At 45.3% G+C, this 12,126-nt stretch overlaps 4 protein-coding genes across 4 annotated transcripts; 3 read left to right on the top strand and 1 right to left on the bottom strand.

Annotated features, from left to right (window-relative positions):
• Positions 1–1,442: 1,442 nt before the first annotated feature.
• HET-E1_19 (Vegetative incompatibility protein HET-E-1) lies at positions 1,443–5,310 on the top strand (the record flags this gene model as incomplete). Its single annotated transcript, XM_031151454.1, has 2 exons — positions 1,443–1,862; positions 2,023–5,310. 2 exons carry the CDS (start codon positions 1,443–1,445, stop codon positions 5,308–5,310), a joined length of 3,708 nt encoding a protein of 1,235 aa, XP_031004016.1.
• A 373-nt stretch (positions 5,311–5,683) lies between these two features.
• On the bottom strand, positions 5,684–6,806 carry LHYA1_G006518 (uncharacterized protein; the record flags this gene model as incomplete). Its single annotated transcript, XM_031151455.1, has 4 exons — positions 5,684–5,905; positions 5,956–6,179; positions 6,399–6,657; positions 6,699–6,806. The coding sequence occupies 4 exons, from the start codon at positions 6,804–6,806 to the stop codon at positions 5,684–5,686; spliced, it is 813 nt and encodes a 270-aa protein (XP_031004021.1).
• A 402-nt stretch (positions 6,807–7,208) lies between these two features.
• On the top strand, positions 7,209–8,092 carry LHYA1_G006519 (uncharacterized protein; the record flags this gene model as incomplete). Its single annotated transcript, XM_031151456.1, has 2 exons — positions 7,209–7,612; positions 7,723–8,092. The coding sequence occupies 2 exons, from the start codon at positions 7,209–7,211 to the stop codon at positions 8,090–8,092; spliced, it is 774 nt and encodes a 257-aa protein (XP_031004022.1).
• Positions 8,093–8,894: 802 nt separating this feature from the next.
• On the top strand, positions 8,895–11,759 carry LHYA1_G006520 (putative transcriptional regulatory protein; the record flags this gene model as incomplete). The annotated part of the gene is made up of 6 exons (XM_031151457.1): positions 8,895–8,995; positions 9,265–9,470; positions 9,532–9,747; positions 9,803–10,116; positions 10,172–10,911; positions 10,985–11,759. 6 exons carry the CDS (start codon positions 8,895–8,897, stop codon positions 11,757–11,759), a joined length of 2,352 nt encoding a protein of 783 aa, XP_031004031.1.
• Between the last annotated feature and the right edge of the window lie 367 nt (positions 11,760–12,126).

Below are 12,126 nucleotides of genomic sequence, written 5' to 3' on the forward strand. Positions count from 1 at the left end.
GCGGTGGATGGGGAGGTGTGGGATGTGTAGGGAGAGGATATACTGTATAATCTGGCGGTAATGACTATTAAGAAGGTTGGAATTAGATGAGTTAAGATGAGATGAAATGACGCGGTGCTTGCAAAGTACTACAAAACCGAAGTGAAGAGTTTTATAGCCTGTGTATACTTATATAAGCAGCTAAGTCGAACAACTTATCCAGATCTCAAAATAATTAACTTTGAATATATACCTCTAGCCGTAACTTGACTTACGTCCACTTGAGTATTTATATGGTCACATAGGATAAAGCCAAAGGGGAAAGGTAGAGCAGGAGGGAGATTAGGGGGCATTGACTCGCTTAGAGGTAGCCCGTGCTCTGTACCACCCTTGGTTCATGAAGAAGCGTGCGTTTGCTCTTGGGATTGTGGTCGCCAGATTGAGTTTTAGAGGAGTGGTTCTCCCTATCTTGCTTGATCACCTTGTGGTCAGAGTCGGTTTTGGCTGTGCCATACGAATTTGTGATTTTGTAATTCTGGTCTTCCTTACAGGTCAGCAGCTATTACTAGGCTTTCAAGGAAGCTCCGTTTGTTCTCACAACCATCGCATCATTCCTATTTTATCTAGGTCTATTCCTACCGATTAGTTACATTAAGGTACAAGCATCATCTTACGGAGTAAAATTATCCCTCGCTGATAACCTCATACTGATATTAAATTCCGCAAGGTAAGCCTATATTTTATCTTCACACAGGGTCCGTTAACAAATTTCAGCATAATCGGACGAGTTTTACTAGGCTATATCGCGGATAAGTTCAGACGTTATACCACCCAGATAGTCATGTGTCTTTTTTCAGGAATCATAGTACTAGCTTTATGGCTTCCGGTAACATCAAACGCCGGTATCATCGTCTTTGCAGCTCTTTATGTTATGAATTAACAACATTTGCTTCATAGTTTGATAATAGATTAATCTATATATAGATTAGAAAATCATCCTGCAAATCTAATATCTTTCCTGTCTTGTCATATCTTGACCCGACCCCTTTAAATTATGTCGCTAAGCACTGCGCTACGAGTCCTTTACGCAACTACTCGAGTAATGGTCAAACAAATAAAAATAGCTAGAATTATGCTTAGAATTTCCATAATTTAATTCCCTATAGTTTCATAGAGTAATACACAATCTCATTCGCTCAAGTTTTGATGTTCTGATAAAGCCGATAATTTTATTCAAATGATTATAAAATAGCAATATCGTCCTTACTATCGATTGGCTGGGTATATGCACTCTCAGCGTTGCACGACAGTAGCACCATTGCCACGAGGCTGCCTCCTGCTACACCGACACGAATGCCAGCCTGAATCTAACTTCAACTTCAACCCAACTGCCAACTCGGCGATTCAATTTCCATCGAGAATCATTTCCCTCACACGAGTCACACCCCTCCTCTAGCCGAATAATGCGTCTTTTGGAATACAACAACGATGGCGAATTCAGCCTGATCGATTTCGGTGTCGACATTCCCGACTCCTATGCTATCCTTTCGCATACATGGGGAGCGGACAATGAGGAAGTCACTTTCCAAGACCTGATGGATGGTACCGGCAAGAGCAAGGCTGGCTATGATAAGATACGTTTCTGCGGAGAACAAGCAAGACGCGACCGCTTGAAATACTCCTGGGTGGACACATGCTGCATCGACAAATCGAATCATAGTGAGCTTTCCGAGGCCATCAACTCTATGTTTCGCTGGTACCACAAGGCGGCCAGATGCTACGTATATTTGTCAGATGTTTCGACAAATGATCAAGATCAGATCAACCCGTCTTTGCAGTCGTGGCAATTAGCCTTCCGAGACAGTCGATGGTTTAAACGTGGGGTAAGGATGACTGGATCTTTAATTTTACCCTAACCCCTTCTATCATGTTTCGTCTCATGTACTCCAAATACTATTTATATAGCCCCTAAAAAGGGAACTTGCTGTTCTTCTACTCTCAAAACACTCTTGAAGAGGAAATAACTAATTGCCCGTGATATAGTGGACACTTCAAGAACTTATTGCTCCGCGCTCTGTTGAATTCTTTTGCTCGAATGGCAAACGACTTGGTGACAAGGAATCATTGGAGAGACAGCTTCGTGATATCACAGGGATTGCGGCCCCGGCTCTTCGAGGAACTACCCCATTAATGTTTAGCATCGAGGAACGAATGACATGGGCAAAACATCGTCAGACCAGGCGTGAAGAAGACAGGGCTTATTCCCTGTTAGGTATTTTCGACATCCAAATGCCACTTCTTTATGGTGAGGGCGCAGAGAAGGCATTCAATAGGCTTCACCGGGAACTTCAACAGGAGCTTTACGAGAATACAAGGAAACGACACCTTGACGAAGTAGCACCTGTCACAAATGCTACTTTCAATATCGCTAAACGATTGAAGGATTCACCCAATGATAGCATCGAAGCCACCACAAAACAGTCTCTTATCGAACAGTTGTACTTCACTAGAATCGACGAACACCTAACAAGCTTAAAAGCCGCCCAAGCAACAACCTGCCGCTGGTTCTTTACTACACCCGAATACGTATCCTGGCACGATGTGATACAGCAAGCAGACCACGGTGGCTTTCTCTGGATCAAAGGCAATCCTGGTACCGGAAAGTCAACTCTAATGAAATTTCTCTTCGAGACCAGCAAAGACAACGCAAAAAGCGATCGTTCGCAAATCACGCTGTCATTTTTCTTCCTCGCGCGGGGCACAGCCGAGGAGCAGTCGACAACGGGTCTTTACCGCTCTCTTCTTCACCAGCTTTTTAAGAATGGGGTAGATCTAAAAGATAGTCTGGATTGGATGACATCCGATGGTGCGGAAAGTGTTGAAAGGAATGGATGGCACGAAGAAGCGCTGAAGCAGACGTTTACGCATTCCATTCAAAAACTTGGGAATCGCTCGTTGATGATATTTGTTGATGCGCTGGATGAGTGCGATCAGAATCAGGTTGTTGGCATGCTTGGCTTCTTTGAGGAGCTATGCGATCGCGCGAAAGAAGCGCAAGTTCACTTGCAAATTTGCTTCTCAAGTCGCCATTATCCGACTATAGTTATCCAGAAGGGTGTCGAAGTCACCTTAGAAAACGAAATTGGGCATACAGAAGATATCAAACACTATATCAAGTCGAAACTCAGGCTAGGCAAGTCAAAGCAAGCTGAGTCGCTTCGATCCGAAATCTTCGAAAAATCTTCTGGGATTTTCCTTTGGGTCGTCTTAGTTCTGGATATACTCAACTCTGAATACCCCAAGAGCGTTATTTCTATCAAAAAAATCCGTGGGAGGCTTCAGGAAATCCCGCAAAAGCTGACCGAATTATTTGAGGTGATTCTTACACGCGATGGAGAGAACCTCGAACGGTTAAAAGTTTGTCTCAAATGGATCCTTTTCGCAATTCGTCCTCTCAAGCCGCAGGAACTCTACTTTGCTATCCAGCTTAGTCTCGACAAAGACAGCTCCACTTACTGGGACCAGGAAGATGAAGAATTGGACCAGATAAAGGACTTTGTGAGAAGTTCTTCCAAAGGCTTAGCCGAAGTCACGCGGTATAAGACCTCTCAAGTCCAGTTTATCCACGAGTCCGTCCGAGACTTTTTACTAGGGAAATACGGCGACCAATGGACTGGAGACTCTGGGAACTTCGTTGGTCATAGCCACGAAACTTTGAGGGATTGCTGCTTGGCTCAGCTAAACGCTCCAATAAACCAAGATATCACTATACCAAACCCTTTACCGAAGGCTTCCGAGGCAGCACAATTGCGGGAAACCATCAGTTCAAAGTTTCCATTCCTGGAATATTCAGTTCTTAATATCTTTGACCACGCTAATAGCGCTCAGCGGAATGCAATGAATCAAAGAAACTTCCTCGAGGATTTCCCTCTTGAAAAGTGGATATTACACAACAATACTATGGAAAAGCACGACATCCGGCGTTATACACCATCAGTTAGCCTTCTTTACATCCTTGCAGAAAAAGATATGGCCGATCTTATTCGAATCCATCCTCAGAGGACATCTTGCTTTGAGGTTGAATCTGAGCGTTATGGACTGCCATTGTTTGCCGCTTTGGCCACAAAGAGTCATGAAGCGGTCCAGACACTTTTAGAAGTCCAGGCAGCCGAAGCCCAGCCACAAAAGCCTTTACTTCACCATCTATGCAAACAGTACTCTGAAAATAGGAACAAGCCCAGCAATATTAGCCGCGACTTTAAATTTTCGCGGCAAAGGGGTGTTTCTTTTAGTGTCGCGGAGCTCGGCGAAGAGGTAATCCTTGCATTCCTTTGTGCATTAGGCAAGTCCGATGTCGAATCGAAAGATAAGTCCGGTCGAACGCTCTTATCATGGGCTGCAAAGAGCGGGTATAAGGCAGTAGTGGAGCTATTGCTAGAGAAAGGCGCTAAGCTAGACTCTGCAGACAATTCTAGTCGAACACCCTTATTATGGGCTGCAGAGAGCGGGCATGAGGCAGTAGTAAAGCTATTGCTAGATAAAGGCGCTAATCTAGAGTGTGCAGACAATAATGGTGAAACGCCCTTATTATATGCTGCAGAGAGAGGGTATAAGGCAGTAGTGAAGCTATTGCTAGAGAAAGGCGCTAAGCTAGAGTCTGCAGATAATTCTGGTCGAACGCCCTTATTATCAGCTATACGAAGCTGGAATAAGGCAGTAGTGGAGCTATTGCTAGAGAAAGGCGCTAAGCTAGAGTCTGCAGACAGATCTGGTCAAACGCCCTTAGTATGGGCTATAATGAGCGGGCGGATAGCAGTAGTAGAGCTATTGCTTGAGAAAGGCGCTAAGCTAGACTCTACAGATGATTCTGGTCGAACGCCCTTATTATGGGCTGTACAAAGCGGGCATAAGGCAGTAGTGGAGCTATTATTAGAGAAAGGCGCTCAGCTAGAGTTAAAAGATAATTCTGGTCAAACGCCCTTATTATCAGCTATACGAAGCTGGAATAAGACAGTAGTGGAGCTATTGCTAGAGAAAGGCGCTAAGCTAGAGTCTGCAGACAGATCTGGTCGAACGCCCTTATTATGGGCTGCAATGAGCGGGCGGATAGCAGTAGTAAAGCCATTGCTAGAGAAGGGTGCTAAACTGGAGCATAAAGATAATACTGGTAAGACACCATTACACCTGGCCTCAAAGACGGGGCGTGTCGACATGGTTAAGCTGCTGCTCGAGGGGGGAGCCGACGCGGCAGCGATTGATGGTGACGGACGGACGCCACTCCAGCTAGCGCCAAATTACTTATACACCGAGATGGCCAAGCTGCTGGGCTAGAATTGTTATTAGATAACAGGTATTAGGACTCGTTGCTAAGTTATGTATAGTGTAGTAAGTATATTTGGATACCAAGGTAGTTATATATCCGCTGATAGTGAGAATAGGATATAAAGAACCCCTGACCCCATTTATCAGAAGTTTTAAGTAATGAGTAAATGATTAATTGGATGATTCATATGACGGTTGCATTCTTATGTTTTCTTTTTTCAGAACTCTCATATATAATATACCAGCTTACATAGCAAATTAGCAATAACATACACTCATATTCGCGTGATGCAAATAGAAACTCTAACCCCAAGCCCCCTACCCACCGCTGAGCAGAAAATCCATACACACACAGACCTGACAGTAAGACTCTAGCACTAAATCACCCACCACGTGGACCTGGCGCGTACAGAGGCCTCGGCACCCCACTTGCATCACAGCTAGCAAACTTCCAGTATCCGCGGTGCCACAACGTAAAACAATGCGTGATCATCCATCTCGCAGGCCCAGGAATAGGCGGCCAATCTTTCCACAGGTGCTCTTCATGCGTAACGTCCAGATTGAGGAAGAAGAATGGAAGGGCGTTGAATTTCGTCATTGCTGTCTATTTGATAAGGTAAGCAAAAGCTAATCAACGGGAATTAAGGTACTTACTACTGTGTGCTTTCCTTCTTTACTCCAAAGATCTTCTATTGGAAGGTTGGCGCCGTATTTGCTGAGTGCTAGGAGACTTGGGATCTCGGCTGCGAGGTGGTTGCATAGTGCTGGGGCAAATAAGGCGATGATGCTGTTAAGATGCTCGGCATTGAATGATGATTCTTTTCCAACTAGGCCGGAGAGATAATTATTAAACTCATCTAAGCCTGATTGGAAGGATTCTGCATTTCGCGGATGTAAGTTATGGATTGTATGAGAAAAGCGAACCAAAAACGAGGATAGTAGGTATTTGCGCAGTTCGAAAATAGGCCGGGGAGAATGAATAGAGGATGTATATTAACCATAATCATAACTTGTAAACAGAAGAGTCAAACTATAGAAGCTCGATATAAAAAATGTCTATCATGCAAGAGATATATCAAGAAAGTCATCATGCTTACTATGTTCTTCAACATTGCTATCAAGTAAGCCTTTCTCGCCGACTGCTTCTTCGATCTGAGGGAAAAACATATCTTCCTCGCTGGTGTGATGTTCATGAACAACAGAATACCAGCACAAGCTATAGCCAATAAAATCCGCGTAATCAGCAGGTAGGATGTTTGGTCCCTGGATATATATGCTGTTGAGTCCACGGAGGAGTGAGTTGTGAACTACACACATTGTACTTGCAGCCTCCATGTACGGATCGGTATTTCCAATCTAAAGAGCGGTCAGTTCTGCTTGTTTCTGATATGCAGCACTCTCGTAGAACTAAACTCTGCCTTTCCTTCCTTATGCTTCGGTGTCTCGATCAACGGATATGGAGCATCGGCCCATTGCCGCAGCTGCACGGGATTTGGATCGGTCATAATGGGGCCAATTTTTATTCAAATAATTGTAAAGGAATAAATGTCCAATCAACTAAATTTTGATTCAGATAATTTCGAAGGAACATGGTTTCCAGCAGTAGACAGCTTCGTATTTAATTATTCCCTGAGTCTCAAAACTTCGGATTGTCCAAAGAGACTCGGATTCCGTTGCTACCGAGTTATTAGTAATCAGTTCGTCTATGAATCATAAAGGGACCCTCGGAGGTTATGCGAGGGTCCGAACTACCTAGCGTGTATACCTCCCTTTGAGCGAGTAGGCTAGTAGGCAGGCTTCCTAAATCATATAAGATTGCCTGCTCAGCTCATTAATTCGTGATAAACTGAACATTAATAATTAAATATACTACCCTCCTCTATTACGCATCCATCCTATCAATCACCATGAAAGTACTCTTGTTGGGCGTTACTGGCAACGTTGGCTCTCGGATGCTCCCCGCACTCCTCGCCCATAAGCACCAAGTAGTTGGCTACGTACGCGCGCCCGCCAAGATCTCCCCCGAAGCCAGGTCTAAGCTGGATTCCATTGTTGTCGGCTCTGCCAGCGACAGCGCCGCCATCAAAGCTGCTATTTTGTCTCATAACTGCGATGCTGTCGTAAATGCTGCTGGCTTGGCTGCGATGACAGGTTGGACTTCTCAAGGCGAGTTTCCAACCATTTTTGCGGCTGTCGTGCAGGCGGCTTTGGAGGCGGGACGAGAACGTGGTGGTGCGCCTATTAGGTGTTGGCTCTTGAGTGGCTTTGGCATACTGGATAGTCCAAAGAAGCCATATTTGCTCCTTGACTAGTAAGCCATTCTCACCCACGTTGATCCTGTTTCTCTGCATATGTCCAGGCCAGATGTCTGCAGATTGTGGAAGCTTGTGAACTTGTTGGATCTGATACGCTTCTCTCTAGCATTCCCCTCTTCCCATCCCACAAGCGGAACTATAAGCTCATCAAATCGCAACCGGCTGATACTTTGGCCTGGTCGCTTTTCTGTGCAAACCAAATGAATCCAAAATATGACAAGCCACAATTCCCTCCCTCTGTGGACACTTTAGCTAGTAACTTGGTTGCAAAAGCAGACGCCCCACCGGCCTGGGCTGAAAAGTACCGAAAGGTGCCGCTGATAGGGAATTATCTGAATGTTATGGCGCAGGCGCAGAGTTATTTTTCTGTGCTAGAAAATTGCGTGGATTTCATGGCTGCTGATTTGGACAAGGGACTCGAAAGCGAATGGATTGGGAAGCGAGTGGCTGTTAAGGAGAAGAGCAAACTTAATTGAAGCATGATAAAATGATGGGAAGCTTCTACAGGAGCGAGAGCGAGAGCGAGAGCGAAAGCGAGTTATAGCCACTAGCGTGGTTATGTCACGTGTTTGACAAAAATGTATTTTTAACAGATTTTGGCCAGGCGGAACACTTTAATATACTCTCTTTATCTAATTCAAGTTCAAGTATTATCTGATTTGATACCTAGTATACGGGTGCTTCTGTTTGCTTTTATCAATTCCATAGCGCTGTTTAGACTCTTTGGCAGCCCTTCCGCGGTCCTTGTATCCTCACACCTTCAGCCTTCAACCACCCCCCAAATCGAATTCCACTTAAATCGCGAGATCTGGGAAGATGTCCCCTTTTGGAAATAACAAAAAATATACCAAAAACTTAAATATTTATATACCTGGAGGTGTGGCGCTCTATTTATAGCAGCGACACATGTGTCAAGATAGGCTACCGTAGTTGAATTTAGGCTATGAATAGACTTTAATAAGACGGTCAGGCAAAGTGCAAATAACTTTTCATCATTGTAAATGTGTATGAAATATAGTAAACTAGCATATAATATGTGTGTTTTAGATTTCAATCCTAAAAGAGAGTAGTTTTTACACGATGTTGGTCGTTACCTAATATATGGGTTTCGACGAGGCTATGAATTTAGGTAACCTGTCAGCCTCGATCTTCCTCTCAAGTCCCATACCGCGATCTTCCATATACTCTACATGTCCCATCCTTGCGCACTGGCACTTCGACCCGATCTCTTCCTTACCAATCTCCCTCCGCTGGCTGCGCTCTCTCTCTTGAACGATCATGAACGACCCCGAGCCAAATGTCGCTTCGACCGAAGACTCGGCGGCCTCTTCAACTATTCCCCTAAAGCCACTATCATGGCCTCGAAATCCCCGAACATCGTGTGACTCGTGCAAACAGATGAAGGCATGTCCTCGAGCATCGAGACTCCGACAGACAGACATACACGGAGCTATACACAGCTGCTGACTGAGTTTCTTTGGGGATGCAGATAAAATGCCAAAGAAACAACGATGAAAGTTGCGCGCGATGCGTTTCGCGAAAACTATGCTGTACTACAACGCCGGTAGAAAGGAAGAGGAGGCGGAAATTGACCAAGTACTGAGGATCCAGTTTCATATAACAGGGAGGAGGCTAATGTTGACCAAAGTAAGACAGAAGCATACTTTGATGAAATGGAAAACCGAATCAAGCGCATGGAGTCTGCTATAATTGCACCCGAAGTACATGGGACAACAGAGCCAGTAGAAAGGAAGGAAGAAGAGAAGAGCTCTGATAAAATTGAAAGCCAGGCAGAATTGTCCAATCACCTGTCAAACCTAGTCATTGATCCCAGTGGGTCTCCCAACTTCATCGGTATGTACCTAGTGAACACCCTTTCGTATCAACTGCATGTTCCCGCTGACACTGCTGTTAGGCTGGGCCTCTGGATTCTCACTTTTCTCTCCACAAGGAGTTCGGTGGATCTCGGAAAGAGTAGGTGACAAGGACGAGCTAGCTCAACTGGCGCAAACAATGTCCAAACATGATTACGGTGTTTGGGGTCGCGCCGATGGTGATCTCTGGTACCCCACACCACGATCACAACACTCTCCACTTCCCCCGAAAGATCTTGCATCACAATACGTTAATTGTGAGTTGAGAGGCTGAAACTAAGCTCTTAACATTTAAGCTTATCTTATCCACAGGCTTCTTTATCACTTTTAACAACGTCTTCCCGATCGTTAGTCGGAAGGTGTTTAACTCCTACTTTGAACGACAATACTCTGCAAACCCACCGGCAAGCACCGCATGGTATGCTTTGTTTAATGCCGTATTGTGTTTAGGTAGTATCAGAACAGAAGGCGAGCGAGATATGCACGTAAGAGGTAGCTGTCTCATCGATTATACTTCGAACGACCAGGAAACTGGTGTCGAATATTTCCGCAACGCAAGCTCCTGTTTCCACGAATTGTTCTTCAACGAGGCCAGCTTGATGGCAATGCAAGCCATGACTCTGATGGTACGAACCCTATTGCCTACATTATCAGTAGTGATAATATCTAACTCATGAACAGCTATACATCACACGATCAAGTCCTAATCCCCAACCCGCCTACACACTGACATGCGCAGCTGGAAATTTAGCAAATACTCTAGGCCTCCACCGGAGATTAGATTGCGTTGGTCTCGCGGCGGAGGAGCTTGAACAACGACGGAATGTCTTCTGGGTCTTCTACCTAATGGAGAAAGCAATAAGCCATAACCTAGGCAGACCATCCGTCATAACCGACGATGATATTGCCATCGACCTACCACCCAAGAAGCCCGGGTTAATACAATCCCCCAGCGGCGCCAAAGTTCACGACATATTCCAGGACCAAATTACGCTGGCCATCATCAAAAGCCGCATCTACACCGAGCTATACTCGGCAAGTTCACAGACAAAATCAGAATCAGATCGCATGAAAGTTCTAGCTAAACTGGACAACCATCTCCAGCGCTGGCGCGATGCGATGCCGATTGATATCCGCCCGGAGCATCCCATCAGATGCTCGGATGAGCAGTACGTTCCGGTAGTCATGATGCACTTTATATATCTCGACGCTATAATCCTGCTACACCGCCTATCAGGCCACCAGGAAGCATCCAAAATTCCTCGTAGCGATACCACGGATATGAAGAGCCGGCACGCAAGCCAGGTGCTCTGTCTAGCTGCTGCGCGGCATTCGATTCAACTGCTGCATACGTTTAGCAGCAACAACCTGCAAAATCAGCATATCATGTGGTTCGTAACCCTCTTTCAAGCCCATACCCCGTAATCCATCAATCAACCAATTAAGTATATTTCTCACGTTAATCGATTATATACTAACCACCACCCTATCTAGGATGGCACTCTACTACCCCCTCAGCGCATCCCTCGTCCTCTTCGCCCACATCCTCTCGAACCCCCAAACCCACCACCAGCACGACATCCAGCTCATGAACCAACTCACATCCTTCATCAACGCCGCCGTGCAACCTGGGAGTTCCTTCGCCGCTACCCCGACACTGAGTATGTTCCAGGCGCTCTACGGTATTGCTACACGTTTTGTGGCAAAAGCACACGCTAGCGGGAATATACATTTACCTCAATCGAGCTTGAGCCGGAATGGGAGAACGAAGACCAGAATGCCGGGTGATGAAAACGCCGACGATTTTGATCTTCATCCTGATACCACGCAAACGCAAACGCAGCCCGTATCATCGTCTCGCGCACAACCCCTACCCGACGAGTCTTCATCTTTATATTCCGACTTGAATTTAACCTCAAACACACAACCAACAACATTACCCGAGGAAATCATACCCGAACCCTCACACTCACCCACAACCATAGACACCAGTCCCTTAAACTTCGCACCTTTCCTCCCCGACCAAACCTACGATTACCCCATGAACATGAATATGAATCTCAATAGTACCTATGAATGGAATTGGGATATGAATATAGACATGAATATGGATGATATGGATATGAATATAAAGGATATAGACATGAGTAACACGTGGATGTCCAGCGCACTTAATCCCAACCCCGATTCCGATTTATGGGCCACCACAGAGGGAGACAATTTGAGTGAAGCGAATCAAGAATTTGTATTTAGGCCTGATGTTATATAAATAAATGAGTGGATGATTAAAAACTGGTTTTGGCTTTTCATTAGGGCAAGGTGCCGTGAGTTAGTAAGGGGCTCCTAGATTGGAAGAAAGGGGGGAGGATCAGGATTAAGCGAGGAAGAAAGAAGATTACGCAACTATTCGTTCACACGAGGGATACCAGAAGGCAGTGGGTCTTTTTTATCAGATGATAATCTAAACACGCACCGAAATCACCTTGTTATCAACGTCCGCCCCAACTCTACTATATAGCAACAGGTCGCGGAGCTAGTGCGAGCCTGCCTGAAACCGACCCAAGCTGAGACTATTAATCCTCTAGCCCTCATGATAATCCCATCTTTCATATCTTCCATTAATATATCTGCGCTAT

The sequence above is a fragment of the Lachnellula hyalina genome (genome assembly GCF_007821495.1).
Source record: "Lachnellula hyalina strain CBS 185.66 chromosome Unknown contig00102, whole genome shotgun sequence".
Classification (NCBI taxonomy): Eukaryota; Fungi; Ascomycota; class Leotiomycetes; order Helotiales; family Lachnaceae; genus Lachnellula; species Lachnellula hyalina.